Source organism: Xiphophorus hellerii, chromosome 8, assembly GCF_003331165.1.
Source record: "Xiphophorus hellerii strain 12219 chromosome 8, Xiphophorus_hellerii-4.1, whole genome shotgun sequence".
Taxonomy (NCBI): Eukaryota; Metazoa; Chordata; class Actinopteri; order Cyprinodontiformes; family Poeciliidae; genus Xiphophorus; species Xiphophorus hellerii.
The window spans coordinates 28,010,192-28,032,677 of record NC_045679.1 but is presented as its reverse complement, the minus strand read 5'-3'; the positions used below and the strand labels follow the sequence as shown (position 1 = coordinate 28,032,677).

Here is a 22,486-nt window from a genome sequence, read left to right as displayed (position 1 = left end):
TAAAGTCTAAATTAGGTTTGGGTACTAGTCATTTTGTGCTTATCAGATACCTGTTGTATATCTGTCCAGATATTAGACAGATCCCTGCAGATCAGAATGGCATCCAGGTTCCATCAGAACTCCAAACCCAACAACTTTAAGAATAATGGCACACTGAGCAATATGGCTTCCACGTCCTCCATTGGTGTCAGTCAGGTCAAACTACTTTTCAGTTTGGGACCGCTCAACTACAGCTAGGAAAACCACCTGAACTGTACAGAGTAGAGCTAAATTAGCTACTTTTTTTCTTTTAATAGTGATCCACATCTTACTGTCATAAGTGACGGTTGGAACTGAGCAGAAGATCTAGAGCATTGTTTTTTTTTCCTCACATCAACGAAACAGAGCAGCATCACTGCAGAGGAGGTTCCAGTCTATCTACCCATCTCCCCCTCTGTCCCACTACCGAGTGACCGAGATGCTTCACTTCATTGGTGTAAAGTTTGGGAATAAACATCATTGTTTTCTGATCCCTTTGAAAGGTGGCTTAGTTTTAGCAGGCAGCATAACTGTTACAACTCCAGGTCAGAGGCAGAACCAGATTCTCTCACATTGTCCTTTTCTGAACTGTTGTCATTCAGTAATGACTGAACACTTTTTTTCTCTGCTCACAAGAGGCAGCAACTGCGCCTCAGTCCTCCGGTAATTGTGTGGGAGTGCTGCAGACATCTCCTCAAGGTAATCAGCAGGCACTTCTGGCAGATCACCCTCCTTTAGTTGTGTGGACAGACAAAGTCAAAAAATCTATCAACTGTGAAAAGTTTAATGTCATCTTGAAAAGGGCTTCCTCTCTTCACTGAGTGAGGACGTCTCAACGTCCGGCCTGTATTCCCTGCATGGATTCTCAGATCTGTTTCATCAGGTTTCATTTACAGATGAGTTTTAGGTGAATTATGTCTGTAAATCTCTGTTACTTCACAGTAAGAAAATCTACCATAAATTAAACTGTCACAACTTGATTATAAATTCCAATGTTTCCGATTTCTCTAGTAGGAGAAATTGTGCCCTTTGCACGTCCAGATAATAGATAGACCTGCATCATACCATAATATTTATTATGGGACAAGCACAGAGAAAATATACTTTATCAGTTTAGCATGGGACACTTTTGGTAAATCCAACATCATTATTATCAGTGGCATATTTTAGCACAGCTTAGAACCATGTATTACAACCAGATCACAGTCATTTCCTCAACTTTCCATCCAACTTGCACAATACAGCTGCTAAAGCAGAGCTTCAGCTGGATTAGTATCCACAGACAGGCTGTTCTACAATACCTTCAGTGTCTACTTGTTCATAATTGTGTCGTTGGGTTAACAGGTTGAGGACAGCATTCTAGACGCCGTGACGCCCTTCAGCTCCTCATTAGGGACCTGAGCAGGAAGCAGGTTTTCCGTCTGCAGAGGGACGAGCAGTGAGCAGCCAAACACTGACCACCAGGGAACATTCTGAACAGATCCCCAAGCCCCATCATCTGGTAATAACAATTAGAAAATATATTTTTATATTGATACCTTTAAAGACTGTCAAGGTCACCTTACATTAGGAAATTCTCAAAATAAAAAAATTTAAATGTAGTGAAAGTTGTAGATGGAAAACAGTGATCATTTAGGATAGACAAGTCTACAGTCTTAATCAACCGTCAGGGTCAATGTGCTATTATTATTATTATTATTATTACGGACTGCTTGAAAACAGACAGATGAGTAAATTACCACAAACTGAAACAAAACCCTCAGTATCGCTCAAAGAGCCCTGATCCATTGAACTATCTCCATTCTGCCGTTACTCTCAAACAAGATGTCAAGAAAGTTGAGCGAATTTCTTTAGGGGCAGAGATTCATCCCTGGCCCAGAGGGAGCACTGCTGCTTTTCCCAGTTTAGGACCACAACCTCAGCCTTATTAGAACCAACAGATGCCTTCTCTGCTCCATACAGGCTGAACTGCTGCAGTGCTTGTTGATGGTCATCAATGTCCATACCGACAATGACACCCTAAGCTTTCCTAAGCAAAACACGCTGCTGTGTGCTGCTATTATGTTCTCTTTGAATACACAAGTCCGACTTTTCACGTTTCTAATTGAAAATACAAAGTGAACTGAAATACATCCATGTGCCCAAAAACTCCCACAGGTTCTCCCACATGTTGCACATCAATAATATCATAGCAATTATTATGGGATAATATGGTAAGGACAAGTATTGGGCCTTGTCAGCACACAAGGACAGAATTCAAATCCCCATGACTCCATCAGTGAGTCTGTAAGGGTAACGATGGTCCATTGTCTCATGAACAAGGTGAAGGTCATACTGCTCCTCAAAAATAAAACATAATTGATGCTCTAAAATAATTTATTCTTGTCATCTAAAACCATTTTCATTACATTTGGCTGTGTATTAGACATTGCTTCTTGGAGAAGAAAGAGTTAGCTGCTTTCATTAGCAGACAAAGTATATCTTGAGAATTTGTACATTAAATCAACTTTAATGAATTATCATAAAACTTTTATGGGGAACTGTTCAGCGATTATCAGGACTAGGTGTGTTTGGAGCACTGCAGAAAAACTATGTAAAAAGTGTTTTTTTCTGAGACAGTCTAAAAACTTGGAAATTTTACGTTTCATAAACCGCCACATTATCGCAGATGGCAATGATGAAAAGGGCAGCAAACGACATTTTAACCACATGACCTTCAACTCCAACTCCAGCCTTGGCCTCGAGTGAAGGGTCGCGGTAGGGGGAACGGAGGGGGAATGGAGACCCAAAGGCAACAGGCTTTCTGAGAGACTCAGGGTCTATTCAGAGTGAGCTATTAACCTCCCTGAGAGAAAGCTTGTTGACCGTCTGGCCATGTTGGAGAATAAGATATCTGCTATCAGGTCTGACATGACTGCAGAGGGTTTGGAGCTGAAAGAATACAGAGAAACGGTCTCAACCGTCTAACAAACACAGAATAGTGTGGTTAATAATATGGTAGAAAGTCTTCCATAGTTCTACAGGAGTTCTACACATTCAAAACGAAGTGAAACACCACACTGCAGCAGAAGATCATCTAGAGCAGGGGTGCCCTATACACTGATCTTAGGAAGCTTTTGAGGCGATCTGGGCAGTTGGGAACCTGGTAAAAACTACACTTTGCTTCATCCAGAGCATCTGGGCCCTCAGCTGTTGAAGAATGATTGCTCCCTTGAGGTGTGGCGCGTGTTGAGGTTTGTCAAAGTTAAAGTGAGATCAGGGATGTGAGAAGCTTGATTGAGAAGGTTTGAATGGTTTGGGTTGAAAGGACAGCAGCAAGCACCCAGAATGTGTGACAATATATAGTTATTTAGTTGGAGAACTAAAAATTGGTTGTCAAACAATGAGGTTTAGGATGATAATACTGTTCACACCCTAATTGAACCTTCTCAAGTGGAATGTTGACAGTACTGCTATTTCATTCTGCTTTTATTAAAGATTAGCAACAGGTGTGACTTAGGCTCTACTTAATATGCTAATGAACTTCTTTGTAAAAAAAAAAAAAAAAAAAACGAAACGAAACGAAAAAAAAACTTTTCTTGCTGTCCGTAGGTTCCTTATGCATTACTCCTTACAGTGATTGTATTTAATTACTGTGTGTGTCAGTCAGAGTGATTCCCCGCAGCTGCGTCGTCCTGCCTGCTCTCAGCCTCAGCAGGAGCTGGACACCCTCCTGCGCCGGAAAGTCCCCACAGACCTGTAGGATTTATGCAGCTCTTCAAAACCCATTTGAGGTTAATGGGGGCTAAAAGTTGAAGGAGTTTACTTTGAGCTTCCTTTTCCAGACAATAAAACATGAGTCATGCTCCACACTCAGGGCGAAGCTGTTATCTGTCACACGGGGCTTTGTTGTCTACCTGAAGGGAGCCGCTCATGTTGGTTTGGGAATAAATGAGCATCTGTTTTTAGCTTCCTCTTCTGCCTATCACTCATGTGTTTCCATTAAAAATATCCACTCTGAGCAAAAAACACAAAGCAATGTTAAATGCTGAACACAACACACACATTCATTTAAACACAAAGGAGAAAAACACACTAACAGCAGCACAGCTGGCAATTTAAGCTAACTCCTTCAGTTGTGTTTTCATCATTCTGTCTTCTTTACTTAAGGACTAGAAAAAACATGTGATGCTAAAAACACAAATTCAAATTCAGATGTATTGACTATCATTATAGAGATAAAACGATTGATCAAACTAATCATTATGAATCGATTATTGAAATAATCTTCAATGTAATTTAGTAATCAATTGATTGTTAACTGGAGAACACAGACTCAAATAGGACCATTTGTTGAAAGAACACACTCAGAGCAATAATTATTCTAAAACTGTACAAAAAAAAAAATATTTTTTCATGAAGAAAAATAAAAAATCTTTATTTGGGTAAATATTTTCTACCCAAAAAAAACATACAGGTGTGACTTCCTGTCACATCTGTACGGCTAAGGGAAGGTCAAGCTTCAGAATTTGCAAAACCCAAAATATTCTGTTCAGCATCTTTGGTTATCTGTTACTAATTGATTAGTCAAAAAATAATGACCAGATCAGCCCTGAACTGTATTGATAAGTCAAGCAGAAAAGGTGCAGCTTGTCACAAGTTGGTGTCAGCAGGTTTTATTTAGCTGCAGATGAATCCTTTGCCACAAATGATCAAGTGTTCAATAATAATGCAGTTAGTCAATGCATTATTTTCTTATTAAGAGAGGAATTGCAACTTTAGTTTATTTGTTTTTTTGTTGTTGTTGTTTTTCTTTTTATGTTTTTCTAATATTGTATAAACACATCTGAAGCGGTAAAATAAAAAGTTTGCCGAGTGTGCCAGTTTTTTTTTTTTTTTTTATCTGATTAGATTAAAATGATAGTTTTTTCTGCCTTAGTCCCAACCTTACACTAGCACTATATTCAGCCATAGTTTGTTCTTTGCGATACATGTGCTCAGAGCAGAGATGTCTGTTTCCAACAGGATTGTATTTGAGTGCTAAGTATCCACTGTAACTCTTATCAGAGCTGTTTCATATGTTGCACATCGTTCAATAGACGTTGCAGTACCAATAAGTCAGTTTCACTAAATTGTCTCCACGGTAACACCAGCAACTGCGTACAACTGTGAGATTTTAATGTCCAAAGCTCTTCAGCACCCAAAAACATGGCTGACATTCTTTTCCACACTGTAGTTCTGACTGTAGTTATTGTGTTCTGTGTGAGGTCTGTGGAGCTTTGCTGTGGGAGTGGGTGGGCCCTGAGGAACACCTGTCAGGTACGTTTCCTGGTTCTCCACACAAGCTCTGCTACATTTAACTTCATTCTTATTTTATTCTTTTATGTATTCAGTTAAAACAACTTGAATAAATAAACCCAACCAAAAGGGAAAAAATATATATTTTAAATATCTATTAGAAGGTAAGATTTATTATTATTCTGTGACATAATAGGCAATATTCATTAAAATAAATAAATATGTGGACGTGTTAAAAGCCCCATCACTCAGCTTAAAGTGGCTGTTGAATGTGATGGACCCCCTTGCTGTGCAAGATTATAGTTTACTTTTGCTGAATTTGACTTTAATATTCAATCAAGCTCTACATATGTAACAATAGGAAAATCAAATGTGGATGTTAAGTCTTTTAGGAACTCCTTTCAGGCAGAACAGCATGTTGGATTGCTACTCACACCATCAGAATCTTGGCTGGTCTTTATGGTTGGATCTTATATGATGTCTGCTTGTGACAGTTTTTGATTCTTTTACAGCATCCAAACAAAGCCTGGTGTTACTCCTCTTGAGAGTTCTTGGTATCAACAGCCATTTATTGTGGGCATGTCTTTATAAAGCCCCTAAAAAATGCTGTCAGAACTGAAAATAAGGTAACACAAACCTAAATTAGTTCACAAAAAATAGAGGGTTTAAATACATAAAATGTACAAATGAAACAAAACTGCAGACATTAATTGCACATAATATTATCGATACTTAAATCAATAAACACTTAAATCAAAATCTACTCTGAAACTTGGTAGAGACACAGTCAGTGTCCCTATTTAGAAATAAAATTCTTCTCAATTTCCCACAAATGCCAAAATGACTGGAAATTACTTTTTAATCAAGTTATTTCCTGTGTTTCAAGGCAGATTCAATTATGATTTTAATTTATTACCATGTATTTACAAAATGATGTACAAAACTGTTAAAAACGCACCCAGCCTAAGTGTACTCAGAAAGTGAATGTATTAAGTGCTTAACCTTCTCTGTGAGAGCAGGCCCTTTGCTGCAGGGGAGGTGATACATATTTATTCAGAAGACATTAGAAGATCACAGAGTTTGACTCTGACTCCCACACATGCTGATGAAGATCCCACAGCTTTTAAAGCCTGTCCTGAGTTATTAGAGCCATGAACAGCGATTGATCTAGAGCAACTAAGTGCAGATGGAAAACACATCTTTACAAGCATTTTCCGTTTCTAATTACTGACTTGAAATCTAAACACCAGAGAGCAAAATCCTGGAAATCTGCAAAGGAAAAGAGAGCTTTAAGGGAATGATTCCAGTCAGACAGACAGAGGCTAAACCATCAGACCTGCAGGCAGAATGAACTCCTCAGGCTGCTCTAGTCTTTTTAGTTGTCCGTCATTCTGACTGAAATGATCAAAATCTAGTTTTACCCAATTTTAACTTTCTTCAATAGCATTTTTGAAATTACTATGACATATTCGAATGCATTTAATTTTCATTCGGTTTAATTAATGCTGAGTCTGAAAAAGCTGAACAGAGAATCCACAAGGTGCCACCTCACACCAACATGCAACTTTGTTCTGCACAATGACAAAAACCACTGATTGTTGTCCCAGTAGCTGCAGTTAAACATTGAAATGTGCCCTTAAATTCTGAATGATTGACCTGCAGTGGTCTGAACACACAGCCTCTCATCTTCCTCCTGGTCTGCATGGACCTGAACTGTGCGCCACTAGTCAGACGTCTCAAAGGGATTGCTGCAGAGGCTTTTGCCATGAGGTCTGGGACTTTTGCTTCAGAGAGACGACTTTCATAGAGGGTTGGATGTTGATCTGGATGCTGAATCCACACTCTCTAGCTACACTGAAGACTGGAGTTACAAGCTACATTTGAACCAAAGTTTGGAAATCAGGGAATATTTCTCCAAGTGAAGTGATCAAAAGTTGGAAAGACTCCCTGAATGAGGAGTTTCCTTTTGCACCAGCTGCACTGATCTGGGACCAAAGTCTTCTGTCCATAACTCTTCAACACGTTTTCAGCAGCCAGATAGAGAGAAGCACTGAGTACCGTGTCCCGACCTGACATGACAGTATGATGGTATTTTTTTATTTCATTTTATTTAGTTTTTGATTGATTGAGTTACCTCCACAATGTACGCTGTGAGTAAAGCTAAAAATCAAGTGGTCAGGATTTTAAATTATAAACTGTGAAAATGACGGATGGCCTTCAGATTTTTCTGTCACCGTCTTTGATAAATACTCAGTTAACGTGACTCCGTGGTGAGCTCCTAAAAATACTGGCTGGGTTTTTTCAACTCCTCAAAAAGACACATCTAAAATAAGTTAATCTTGTATATTATAACCTGCCAGAATTATCATAGTTGTGTTAAACTATGATACACAGTTTAACAGTTTAACTGTGTTAAACTGTCTTCTGACAGTTTAACACAGAACTGTGTGAAAAACAAAATTTTTCAAAAATTTTGTTTTCCAAAACAAAATGTAGTTGTTTTCCAAAGACTGATTCATCTTTTTTCAATTGCTTGTTTCCAAGAAGCCAACATTTCTTTAAGTCTCTCACACTTTGGAAGTCACAGCTTTAAAGTTACCAGCAGTACTGTGGAGAAATTATGTCATTCAAATTTCAACCAAGCAAACACAGAGAATGGAAAACATGAATAAAATGTTTTCAGCTAAATAATCTGAAGAATCGAAACAGAAGGTATTCAGAAAGTGAGAAGAAGACACATTTCATTCTATTGCTGAACTGATTCACTTTAGCAACGTTTCAGCACTTGTGAGCACAAAAGGCCTGTTTAAGGTCTATTGAAAACTGACGGAGGCCAGTTAGTTTAGCAGGATATGAGATGATGGACTCCACATGGGTCAAAATAATGCTTTATATACTTCATGCAATGAACAGCAGAAAATCTGGTCCTCTTTTCAAATCCTTCCTACTGAATTTGGAAGTACTGGTTCCTCACTGTAACTGTTTCTCCTCTGTCAGTTTTTGTTGTCTACAAAAATAAATACTGCATTTAAAAAAAACTGTGCAACTGAACAGAAATAAGCTCTTCTTTTTTAAAAGCTTTGAGGCTTCCAGTTGCCCTCCCTTTCTACCCTAATCTCATTCAGCCTATTCACACAAAGAAAAACAACCAACAGCTCTCAGTTGAAGGGCACCTTGGCTGCCATCACTGAGAGTTGTTGTGCTCCTTTAACTGCTCCTTCTTGTGCCTCTTCCAACCTCTGAAGAGTCATAAATCAAATGTGCAAATTTGACCTGAGAGGCTGGGACATTTTGCTGCAATTAAGCTCTTTGACTTTTGATTCCGCTGATTAGTTCCTCCCAAGATATGTTTAAAATCAGTGAGAAAGACTCAGTCAGGGTTAAGGGAATGAGTGCTGGTGTGATGATGCCCGATTGGCTGCTGAGTGCGGCTCACCTGCACAAGGCGTCGGAGCGGCAGGTGCGTCGGAGTTCCAGGCAGGTGGGTTTATGCCTCTCCTGGTGGGAGCAGGACGGGATGATGGTGCGGCGGCGGCGCTCAGCACACGCCTGGTCCAGGCAGGAGCAGAACAGCAGAGGGTAGCTCAGCTCCCAAGAGACCCGCTCAAAGAACTGCCTCAGGGCCTGAGACCGGGAGGAAATTCATTCAACCTTCAATTAACCAGTTCTTATTTACAATAACAACCTGAGAGGGAAGGGAAACACAACTGATGCTAATTACAACACACACACACACACACACGCACCTACATGGGCTTGTAAAATACTCATGGCCCTGGAACTTTTAGCCCACGTGCAAAATGGAAAACTAACCCAGTTAAGACATGACAGTGGCAACACTAAAAGGTAGGGAGGCTGTCAGCAGGAAAATGAAACATTCTAACAACTGATGCCAAAATAAATTACAAAAAAATCACAACTCTGCAAGACTAAGCGTGTTACATGATGGATGGATGGATGGATAATTTTTACATAGTTTGTTAAAACTATTACTACGTCATGACAATAAAGTATGAGGCAGATAAGCTCTAAAAACTTTGAGCTCCTCTGCCTCTCCCTGTGGTCATACTGCCATCTACAGAAATATACCGCTCGGTCAGAAACAACCTCAGAGTCAGGAGGAGGGTCTATGTGCTGTCAATCAACCTTCTGTAAGTGCTGCTCCCACCTTTCCCCTTTGTGTCTACAATGCTACAGTTTCTTCCTCACGATGAACCCATGATTGCTAAGGATAGTTAACATGGCCACTGATGACAGCAGATCAACAGATGTTTCTCCGTTATTAGCACATTGAGTTACACCAGTGTGATTGACAGCACTAAGACCATCTTTCTCTGCACTGCTCAGAAAAAACGCACAAAAAAGCTGTAAGTGATATTAGCAAAGCAAGCTAGGTAACGTGAGCAATCTGCCTCAGCATCAAAATTCATTACTCGGCCCTCATTTTTCAGATCAACTTGAGAGGCACTTTTGATCATGTTTTACATTTTATTGTGTCATAGTGTGGGATTCTGAAAGTCTCGATTTTGTCTCAGTCTTCATAGACTCTGGTCTTACCCTGAAGAAAGGAAAATATAATTACCAATATATTACACAATTAATGGGAGCTAGGATGTAATTAATGAGTCTTTTTAAGTTTAAGTTTATTTATTGACTTTTTCATATGCAAGTCAAAAAATCAAGAAAGAAACAAACAACACTGAGAAAAATACTGAGAAAATCTTTTAGGGGATGCAAGAGACTTTTATTCAGCTAGTGATGTTTTACAAAGACTTTGGTGCAGACATATTCCAAGATATTAGAACCAATGTGGTTCTGCAAGGTAATCTCAGGGAGCTGAATGGAAAAGCACATTTTAGGTTTTAATAAAACATTAAGCGTTTATTTAGTGTAAGAAAGAAGACAAAATTATTTCCCTAAGTTGCCAATTTATTTAAGGTTTGTTTTTTGTCTAAACAATTTGCTCTCTATTTGCTCCAACACACAGCTTCCCAAAGGAAGACAGAGCTGCGTTCACACAACAAAAGCATGTTTCATATAAAACAACGATGTGAAAACACAATCACTGTGATTGGTGGGAGACGTGGTGAGGTAACCTCTTGCTCTGCTCCCATCGGAGAGTTACCCATTTTTATTATCACATGAAATGACTCGGCCACTTTTCTGAGAAAAGCACCAAGAGAAGTGTTCCTTATACTTTCAATGTGTATAAAGAAAGAGTGTGGGTCTGATAAATGGTTGACACTTCTCCCCAGTGGCATCAGACAAACAACTCTGTACTGAATGTAAGCTGCACTGAGTGTCAAAAATCCCATTCACCTTCTGACTGTCATAATGTGTAGTGGAGTGACGACGGACCCAAATGCAGGGAGGCAGAGGTGGCAATTGGTCCTTAGTTAATTTAAAAAATGAGAAAAGAAATAAATAAACTTACAAAAACACACAGAACACGGGGAGCCAGAGCACAACTAAAACATAAATCCAAGGAAAGAGAAGGCAGGATAGTGATAAATAACTTTAGTTTTGGCATATAATTAAACAAAGATACAATTTGAGTTACAAAGTATTTAAAACATGTATTTAGAATTATAGTCCGCCTGTAGTTTTAGCAATGGCAGCGGAGGAAGTGAACGAAGGTGTTCAGTCTGTGTTGGTCGCGCTCCCAAATAATGAATTAACATCAATAGCCCCAACAGTCTCTAACTGACACATTGCACATGTGCCAGTTCGATGCAATTTTAAAATTGAAAATTTAACATCTCAGAGTCCACGCCTCCAGGCAGCAATCGTTTCCCAGCAGTCGAGAGCCCAGAACCTCTGGATGAAGCAAAGTGTAGAACAAGGGGCTGGTTTTTACCAGACTACTTTGACACCAATGCAGTACTGGATCTGAAGTTCCAGTACTGCTCCAGGCCAGTACTGGAACTTCAGTATCAGACACCAGAGTAGTGGTGGCTAACTCAAACTGCATTGTGCACCAACGTCAGAGGCTAGCATGAAACATGTCTGTGCCTACCTTCTGACACCTCTTCCTGCTGCACGGCTCCTGGTTGGCTGCAGGGGCCTGTGGGGGCGTGACCTTGCTGCAGATAATGTTGTAGGCTGATCGCAGGCGCCTGCAGGTTTCGTTCAGGTAACAGGCTTTAGCTGCATCCACACAGGGGTTACAGGGTTTCCCTGCCTCAGAGCAGGGCCTCGTCTTCAACAAGGATGAGTCTGAACAAGGAGAACGTAGATGAAAGATGATTTAGGCAGATGTACCGACACAAACACACATTTCTGGGCTGTCTGACAGAGTTAATGGAGGATTGAACATTTTTAGAACTGTGTTTTGGCTGACGTTAAATTGTCATTACTGGCTGCATAAATAGGGGTATTTTGTGTAAATTATCATCAGGCTCATGTCATTAGTCTAATTTATGCCTCCTCTTCCCCTTTTTCGACAGTCCTGCTGCCAGTGACCTGGAAATTATTCCCAGCAAAATATTGTGAAGGATGTCTTTATTTCTGAAATCCACAGAGAGGAGAGAATTAGTGGAGTAAAACAAAAGCCTGATTACATCCAGCTTTAAAGAGCTTTTTGAACAGACCATCAATAAACAGGAAAAACATTCAAATGCATATGAAAAATTATGTTTTATTTAAATCTGGCAGAATGTACTCAAGGGCTCTGTTACGTAAAGACTAAATATTTGTTCACTTCTTTTAATCAAGATAAAACATGACCAGTTGACAGGAGATGTGTTAGAATAATTTTATTATCATTGTTACATTAGTAGTGTTACAAGGGTCATCTATAGCTTAATTGTGAACATGTGTGTGAGACAGATATGACCTCCCTTTAACCCTTAAAACATGTTCTTTGAAGATGGTCTTCTGAGAGTTTCCTTAATCGTAAACCTGTGTTTGTTGATGCTCTGTACCCCCTACGTAGAGATTCCTTAGTCGTAAAACTGCTTTTGTTTGTGTTAGTTCCTGGGGGCTCCTAATCTTATCAGCACCAGCCCCCTTTCTTTTGTTTGTGTTAATAAAAGGCAAGTTCTACTGCAGAGTTTCAGAACACATGGTGAACTGTTCAGAGGAACAGTTCGCTGTGTCTTCTCCTTTTGCAAAAGCTTAGTTAAAAACTCATAATCTGTGGTTCTTTCTTTGTATTTAGGTAAACATAATACCTACCAAGATGACTGAAATGTTGGTGTGTTTTTAGATTTTTGCATGATCTTTTCACACGGCTTATTTTGTTGTATTTGCAGTTTGTTCTGTGTTATCTAATACAAATTTCTCATTTCTCCTAAAGGGAGACTAAAAAATGAAACTTTGACATTCATAAGCAATAGCATGTCGCTGTCGTCTCTTTAGAACTTGTCATTTTGGTTGATTCCTTGTGTGTTCATTTATTCTTATTATTTGTTCTTTAGATTCATGTTTTCTTTTTGTTTCTTGTTGTAGTTGGTATTAGGCCTTTTGCATTCCTTTACCTCTCTTCCTCTGCTCCCTCTGTTCTATCTATCCTTACCTCCACCTGCCTCCCTGTGCAGATATTCAGCTCAGGCTCCCTGGTCATTCTCCACTCCTTCAGTGGATGTCTAGCTTCCTTTCTTCACTGGTGATTTCTTCCATGGAATCGCCTAGTACTGTTCCTGTTCCGTTCTCACTGTTTGGTCTTTGTTGTTCTCTGCTGCATGTTTCATTGTTTATTTTCTATTAAAAATGTGTTCTGCTCTGCTGGTTTCCTGCACTTGAATTCGCCTTAAAACCAAACATGACAATAGTATACAAATATCTGATTTCAACTGTATTTGTGTTCAACTCAATAAAAACATGTGCACTACCACCACTTGTCTTTTTTCTTTTCTATTTATTAAAAAAGGGTTGTGCATACACATTCATGAACGTACTGTCCCTTTCATTCTTTGTTTTACTTACTCTAAAGTTTCTATAATTATACCTAATGTCTGTTTGCTGTGAGTCTTGGAAAACAAAGTCAAATTTAAGGATTTGCTCACACAGCTTTGGCCAGTAAAACTGATTCTAATTGTGAAATTAGGAAACACCAATTTACACAATTTAGATGCATATTACAGACATTTTTTGGAACAATTCCAGGCAAACATGATTGGAACAAAAGATGCATTTCCACTTTTCTGTTTCCAAAGTCAGCTCTGCAACACAATTCCCTTTTTTTCCTCCTGTCAAAGCTACCCTGAGTAGTGAAACTTTTCAAACAGCATCACTCTTTTATCTTGTTGCCTTGGCTGTAATCTGCACAAGAACACATCTAAGAGCAGGCAAAATGACTCATTTAAAGATGGGCGTTAAAAAAGGAAGATTTGTGATTTTAGATGCGATTTGTGATTTTAGATGCGTACTTTTCATAGGTACCAAATACTGAGACTGTGACTAATGAAAATCCCACAGAAATGGTCATAATGTCTTAATGGTATTTGCAGATTGTTATTCAGTTTAAAATAAAAAGGTTTGAAACATTTTTTAAGTTAATCTCATGTCTGAACCACTGAAGTAAAACCTAAATACACAAATAAATGAAATCATTTTATTTAAGGAAGTGTTTTAATGTTGCAACAACGTAAAAGCTTGATCTTTATACAGACATGTTAATAGTTTCATTTAAGATTTGAAATTCCTCTTGCATTTCTAACATTTTGTTTCACTTTCCTCAAAGTTAGTTTGTGGCTATTCTTTTTAAATTTATTTTTTTTTCTCTTCAGTTTATCATATGAAACTTTTTGTTACTAATGTGTGCCTTACCATGTAATTTTCTTTAAATATTCAGTAATGACAAAAAAAAGCACATTGCCATTTTTCCGCCTTTTAATTCAAAACATCACATGCAGCAATGAATTATGGGTAATATACTTCGCTGAAGTCCGCCTACATATGGTCTTATCATAAGTGATAAGACCCTATAAAGGCCTCATCATACGATTCCTCTCAGTACAGTTATGTGGCAAATGTAGCCACACCCCTTTTAGGACATAAAAGGGGCGGTGCTAAAGATGAAAGCAGAGAATTAGGACACACTACACACTCAAACCCTCAGCATGAATGCATGTTTGAGGGACAGAAGGAGGAACAAAGTAAGAATATTGGGCCGACCTCTAAGGAGGAACTCCAAGCTGAGCTCCATTCAGACAGCAGTGTGCAGATGATTGTGCTGTTCTGTGTACAATATGAGTTGCTCCACTTTAAAGCCAACAGTGCTGCAGATCACTAAGATGTTTCCTGACCTTTGTTTTCTTTTTTGTCAGCAGTAATTTTGGCCTGTGAACACTCCCCTGGAAGTCATTTTACCAAATCTTTCTTTTAGTAGAGACTTGAACTCTGACCTTAACTGAGCCAAGTGAGCTCTGCAGAGCTCTAGATGCTCCCGGTTGTTCTTTGATCTCCTGGATGGATCATTGGTTACTGATGAGCTCTTGGACTCATTTTGACCGGTTGAAGGTTCTCTTTCTCACCGGAGTACGAAAGTCTTAGAAATGAATATGTAACCAGTCCAGATAGATGTCATTGACTTCTTTTGATTTACTTCAGATAATTGTGAAAATTATGATTAAACAGTTATTTCATGACTTATTTAATGATTGGAAAAATTTAAGGGTGAGAACAAAAAAAATTTGTTAGAGAGCAAATATCTCCTGCCGCCTCATCAATCTGTTTCACATGTTGAAACATGAAGGAAACCTATAGGTTGGTGTAAATAATATACTGTAACTCATAATGCAACAGTGACAGAACTGGAAAAGTTAATAAACAAGTGTTTTAAGATGGCAAACATCCACTTTGGTCTTGGTCCACCTTGGATTAGCTGTTGTCTTAATTCCCTCAGGAAAACTTGCCTCTGTCCAATCAGAACAAAGACATTGATGGAATTCTGCATTGCCAGTAAGACATTAATTGCACACAACTACACAAGAGAGCCCCATGTAAAATTATAAACAGTGCTTCCAGGTTTTGGTTTAGAGATTTCTACTGGTGCAGTAAGAGGTGAAGACAGGTGGCAATGTAGTCAGGCCCACAAAGCTCACACTGTTAAAGCAAATAACAAGTTATGTTTCACTCTAACATCACTCTGTCCATCTGTCATAAAAATGTTGCCATTTGACACATGACTGTACTGAGAGGAATCAATTTTATAATTTATTTTGTGAGGGGAAAAAATAATTATTTTCTGATGCACATAATGAAGTGAGTCTCATCTGCCATGTAATGATATGGATCCACTGGGCTAGATGCTATTTGAAAAGGTCAGCCTTCTATAATTGAAACCAATTAAATATTACTTTGCAATTACCCAACAGGCAGTTATTGTTTCGCTGTGTGCTGTTCTAAACTGCATCAAGTTCTGGTCAGGAAATGCATTGACCTTATGAATGTAATCTATCTCTGGGCTTTTGTTTGAATTGTACTATTTGCAGTGTGGGATGAATAATGAGCATAAAACATAAGAACTCAGCACAAGAAGTTTGAATTTATTGTGTTTTTTTTGTACACAGTGTCAGAAACTAGAGATAAAACTTAAAATATTGTTAAAAGTCTCTTAAGCAGAAAGTAACTTGCGTGTGGTCAAGTTGCATCACGAGGACATGATTAGATTTTTTTAGATACTTTTGATGATGTGGTTTTTCAGCCGGATCAAAACACTTTTTTCACATCACACAAGTCATGCGATCAGTCACCGGATGTTACCACTGATGAAAACGCCAAAGAAGACGCCAGGAAGTAGTAGGAGGTTAATGGTTTGTTTTTGTTTCTTTCAGACAATGTCTTCAGAATTACTTGGAATTGAGCCTCAAGACCTGCTGTGTGAATGTAGCTTAAATCTCAGCCAGCTTCATCCTTTCACAAGCTACTTTTGATATGAAGTTCAAAAAAATGTATCTTGAACACCCAATTGTGAAGCCATCTGGTGGCTGATTTAAGGGAGAGTTGATCAGAGGAGGTGCTCCTCTTTATTCATTATTCAGTCTACTTTATGCATCTGTAAGTAGTAGCACCACCTTTAAATGAACTCCTTTGTCAATGTATCCAAACACCTCGGTCTTTGTTTTATCTGGCATCAGTGTGTTAGGTTGGTTTATGGAATGGACTAAATCAGGGGTGTCAAACTCCAGTCCTCAAGGGCCGCTGTCCTGCAGTTTTTAGATGTGCCACAGGTAAAAAACACTGGAATGAAATGGCTTAATTACCTCCTCTTTGTGTAGATCAGTTTTCCAGAGCCTTGCTAATGACCTAATTATTCTACTCAGCTGTGGTGCAGCAGAGGCACATCTAAAAGTTGCAGGGCAGTGGCCCTCCAGGACTGGAGTTTGGCACCTGTGGACTAAATGATGAGCTAAACAAAGTATATAAACCAACTTTAAAAAATAGTTTAAAACCAAGCTTATTAGGAAATATGTTGTATAGGATGGTTCTCTCAAAGACCAAAAATGCTATTGTTGATATTAAAAATGTATAAATAATTGTACATTTAAGGATGAGAAGCGAAGAGTTTATCTGGTGTGTGGAGATTTAAATGTTTGTATGTTGATGAGTATGAGAGGAGCAGGAAGTCATAAAATCTTGAATCTCACCTGCTCCATTTCGAACAAATTATGTAAAATTTCCTCCCAAGGGCTGATTATTTGTCTTATGTTTTTCTGTCTTTACATTTTATTGTCTCTTCGAAATAAATAAATAAATAAATAAATAAATAAATAAATAAATAAATAAAGATGTCATTGGTACAAAGAACTATAAATATACAAAGTAACACATTACAAAGCAATAAAATAAAACAGAATTTAAATCTCATTTGCATATGTAGTTGTGCACTGTAACAGATATAGATATATTCATTTGAAGTATGTTAAGTATTGACAGGTAGGAAGCAAAGAACATTTTTGCCCCCTCTGTATTAAATGACAAGCGTTGTTGAGTTTTACTGTAATACAGAAGAGAAGGCCAGAAAAAAACTGCCCAGTAGAAAGTCACCTGAGCTCAAGGTTGTTTTCTGCTGCATAACTTCTACTGTTGCCATGAAAATAATGTCCCTGCTTCTCTGGGTAAAGTGAGGATGAGTTCAGGTGAAGAAAAAACTGCTTTCAGTACACTGATTATAGAAGGTAACCACGGGTGAAATTGTTGCTTCATTTCATCTTAGAGTAATGCGAGAAGTAAATTGCTTGGAACTTTATTTATTTTTAGTCCAGAATTTAAAACAGGAGTTTTTGCATAAAAATGTGACTCGACGTGTTTGCAGCAAGCGAAGCCATCAGCTGCAAAACTGTCATAAACTTCTCTCATAAATGTACATTTGGGAGGCAAACAAATTCTTGCTGACTGAAATATGTAATAACTCATCAGACAGCCTGTCAGATTTGACTTCAAATGCACAGAAAGGAAAGATGAGGCCAGACAGAAAGACAAGTCACCAGTTCTAACCCATCACACCTGACTGCTTTATACCACAAACAATAAGATCACTGTGAAAAGTCATGTGTAATGATAAAATAATATAGATCTACTGCAACAGAACATAGCATTTATTACAAACATGGATTCTATAAAAATAGAACACAAATAAGTAACATAGTAAAACTCCTGAGTCCTCTTCATTTCTGTGCTTCAGGTGAAAAGCTGACAGTGAGACTGCAGCCGTGAATCCTCATTCAAATTCATCTTTAAATAATAGAAAATCAACACAGTGAATGTGTGTTTGATGCATCTTACACATTCACATAAAATTCCTTGGAGCTTGTTAGGCCGAACACACTCTCAGACGCACGCCCACACACGCACACACCCGAACACACACCCCGCCTGATTGTGTGTTCTGAATGTAGGGATTTACGCAGTGAGAAGAAATGTAGAGCTTGATATAGCATTTTATCACAGTTGACAAAGTCGACTGTGATAAAACATGTTATACTAGAAATTCAAACATGTACTGTCAGTTTTACCATCCACACCCACGCACACACGCCTACACACACAAAGCCCTAAACTGTATAGTAGCTGTGTGTTTACAGCCTTGCTTAATATTAAACAGAATGAAAATGAAATGCAGTTAAATGCCATAATCATCATTTTAAAAACTGATGGGTGATTAGGACAGGATTTTTTTGACACCGTTATTCAAAATGATGGACAATAAAAAAGTTCAGTGCAGGCTGAGCTCCGAACTGAGCTCTGCCATCTAACTTCTTCCTTCTTCAGATTTTTTTGGGTCTTTGTTATTGAAGGATCAGCAAATAACTTATTGGTGTATTTCCACCACAATCCTTTATGAAGTGTGGTTCACCCTTTGCGTTGACCCACAGAAACGTGGCATCCATTTGGAGTATTGGCTTCCTTTTACTACGAATACGTCACCAGTATCTGCCCAAAGCTACAGAGTTTTTTCATCATGAAACCTCCCAACAAAAGACAATAAATAGACGCCGGCATCCTAACCTTCTAACACTGGAGCACCTTAGTCAAATCCAGGCTTTTCAGAAGTTGAAAAGACAGGAAAATGACTATTGATGACATTTACTAACATTTCTCATGACAAAGTAGGTCTTCATGCTTGTGATCCAATAGGAACACATTCCTCAACATAAACAAAATGATTGAAGTCAGTCTCTATCATCAGGAAAAGTGTGTAAAAAAAACTCACTGGATGAAATTTAATAACAGATCTGTGAAGAATTAAATGCTTAAAGAAAAATACATTTTAAACTGCATCTGGAACATTTTTCCTAGTGGTTCCTGCTTCACTCTCCTCCTCCTCCTCCTCCTCCTCTACTTGGTGTAATCCTGTCCCTTTTTATAACTCCATGAACACAGCTGACTCTGTCCTTGTCTGCTACTTAACAGCCACATTAATAAACTGTGTAGAACCTTTGCAAATTATTTGTAGTGTTAAAACACAAACAATATAAAAATCAAGTTAAGAAAAGTACTAAACACACTAGGAGTGAATTACTATTTGTATTTTTCTTGAGCTGGTAGAAAAAGCTACAAATTAATGAAAAGAAAAGAATGGAAAATGAGAACCAGATGTTCAGATATTATCACTTTTACTTAAAACACAGACTTTCTCCTAAAATGTTTTCTTTCAGAACAAAGACATGTGTTCCTTCTCTGGTCAACCATGAATCGATTTTGATTGATTAAGCAGATTAATTATTTATACCCAAGTGGATCTACTGGAAGTCAGAAATGACAGAGAGATCTACTACAGGAGAGGAGGAGAGGAGAGCTGCTGAGTGGAACTGTCAAGGTCCATCAGATTGCTGGATAGATATGTGAAAACAGATGCTGTCTTTGTCTTTGACAACAGTGCTGATGTTTCTCAATGTTCCATTATCACAGATGATGTTCACAATGTTTTCCCTGTGATTTACAGTGATATGTTATTGACTTCCCTCTTGCTGTAATAAGCAGTGCAGTGATGCAGAGAAGAAGATGTGATAGATTTTGATTGGATATTTAATCAACATTTTATACTCGGTGAACCTTTTATTCCTGAAGGTTCTTCCTCTCTAAATGATCCCAGATCTTCATCTTAATAGTTTAAGTCGACTCTCTGCTTCACTGTAAGGTCTATAGCAACAGATCTAAATGATTCATTGAAATTACTAAATTAGTAGGATCACATTACTTAATGTGAAAGTAAGTACATATTCATTTCATATTCATATTCTGCTCTAAAATGAGCATATCTAAATATATTTCTCTGTAATAAGCTTTTTTTCTGCTTTTGCTCTGGCTGAATATAATCTGCTGTTTTGTCAACTCAGGTGAAGCTGCTGAGCAGAAATCTCCTGGTCAGTGTAATTATTACCACACTGAATGTGTCAGAAGGAATCGTTTTCTGGATCATTGACAGTTTACCAGCGAAACGTTGATCTGCACTGAAGACGCTTAAAGGACGTCCAAGACTAACTCCTGCTGAGCAGTGAGATAAAGATGGCCACAAAAACAAACCCTACTGGACAATAGATTGTCCAAGAAATGATTGCCATAAATGATAATATTGGTTTTTGGAGATCATTTCCAGGTAACATATTGATAATGGTCTAATAATGCAAGATCAACGTCTCAATGACAAATAAACTAATTTTGTAAAGAACACTTTATACTGGAAGTGGAAGAAATTTTATATATCCAAAATAAAACACAGCAACTGAAATAAAATGGATTATGATCAATCAGTCAAGTTTATTTGTTCAGCACATTTCAGCTACAAGGCAGTTCAAAGGGCTTTACAACATAAAACACACAAAAAATTACAGGGTTGTAGAACACACAGTCAACAATTGTCAAGTGTCATCGTTACACATCACAATGTTGGTTAATGTTTCATTGATTATGTTTCAAAGCAACTCTAAACAAAGTAGGTTTAAAACTAAAGTAGGTTTTAGTCTAGATTTAAAGGAACTCAGTGTTTTGGCTGTTTTCTAGTTTTCTAGAAGTTTGCTCCAGATCTGTGGTACATAGAAGCTGAATGCTGCTTCTCCATGTTTGGTTCTGGTTTTGGATACAGAGCAGAACCAGAACCAGAAGACCTGAGAGGTCTGGAAGGTTGATACAACACCAGAAGATCTTTGTATTGTGGTGCTAAACTGTTCAGTGATTTATAAACTAACAACAATGATATCTTTGAAAAACTAAATTATCTTTCAAAAATATAAATTATCACAATAGAAATTATTTAGCTCATTTTAACTTATCATGCGACTACTTCATTGCTTTTTGTGACAGGCTTAGCTGCCACCAGGGCAGAGCTTGCTCACCATTAGTAGCAGGTGAACAAATGAATCAAAAGAATTTAAATTCTCTAAACACATTTGCTTCATTCCAAACTCAGACTGATGGAGTTATTCAGACTGATTGCAGCAGCTGAAACACTCTGGAACTAATACAGTATATTCTGTTAATATGCAATATTATTTAAAGTTATTAAAGTTATTATTTTAATCTGAATTTTGTGAATGTTCGCTCCCGGGAGGAACCAGAACCAGAACAAGAACCAGAACATGCCTGTATCCCTACAGAACCGCTGACCCGTTCCTGGCATCCAAACCAAGTCGGCTTTCCAGTGGGACCACGCTTCCAGAGAACATGCTCCAGCACTGAGCAGCTTCTGCTCAGGAATCTAAATGAAGTCAGCTCACCACCGCAGAGGTTTGTCAAGCACTTGTTAACCAAAGCAGTGCATGAGGAGTTCAGGGATGCACAGAAAGCTTCTCCCCTAGAGCTCTGTATGTGTTCTTCCCATGAATAATTCCTGCATCCCCTTCTCAGAGTCCTGCCATAATGCACTCGGTTAAATGAGCATGTTTGGTTTCTGAAGGACAACTAACACCATCTCACATTTAAGCTTATTGATTCTGTGAAATGAAGCAGGCCTTAACTGCTGGAAGCACTTAGCTTAATGCTCTGTGCAAACGGAGGCCTGCAGCTGCTTCCAGGAGTGGAGAGTAATGTGTGGATATCAGCTCAGCATAGCACATATGAGTATGATTTGTTTATCTACCATTGTTATGATAAAGCAGGTTTCTGATGTCATGTAATGCAACTTGTTAGATTTACAATGACACTTCCCTACATTTTTAGGCTGGTTAAAAGCACAGTACAGACAAATAATGTGGTATTTTTTTATTTTTCTATCAATTTTAAACCAATGTCTCTGCTGTTTAAAGATTAGCTGAGGGATCGGCTGGTGGCCAGAATCAACTCACCTTCACGTATCAGCAGCTCAGACAAGAAATCTTTTCTTACCCAAGTATAATATTCCTAAGATTTTCCTGCTCCCACCGCACAAAACACTCTTCAGTGTGGATCTTGTTCTTGCAGGAAAATGACTCAACATTAGGGCCACTACTATAACCTTCTCTATGCTCCAGGAGACATTATTACTCCCCTGGATTTCCACTGAATTTATCAGGGTAAAAACATTGAGTTCAGGATTCAGTAAAGTGAAGTGTGACTCTAAATTATTCACAGAAAATTTACCTAATTGTGAATTTTTTGGTAAAATATTCAAAAGAAAAAGCAGAATTGGAAGCTGAAATTCTTCAAATTACCCAATCCAGACCTGCCATTGGTTTTCCTTAAATCTGATTGGCTGTTACCCAAGAAGGGAAATAAGGAAGACAGTGAATCTGAGCTTCTGTTGCAAGAAAGTTTCCTCTGTGCATATTAG

At 38.2% G+C, this 22,486-nt stretch overlaps 1 protein-coding gene across 1 annotated transcript in view; it reads right to left on the bottom strand.

The window, feature by feature from the left end:
* The window catches only part of gfra2b (GDNF family receptor alpha 2b), a 121,217-nt gene that overhangs the window by 44,631 nt on the left and 54,100 nt on the right, over window positions 1–22,486 (bottom strand). The window contains exons 4-5 of the mRNA XM_032569875.1: window positions 11,312–11,511; window positions 8,732–8,919 (exon numbers count right to left, since the gene is read on the bottom strand). Coding sequence (XP_032425766.1) covers window positions 8,732–8,919; window positions 11,312–11,511 — 388 coding nt within the window. The remainder of the gene's footprint in view (window positions 1–8,731; window positions 8,920–11,311; window positions 11,512–22,486) is intronic.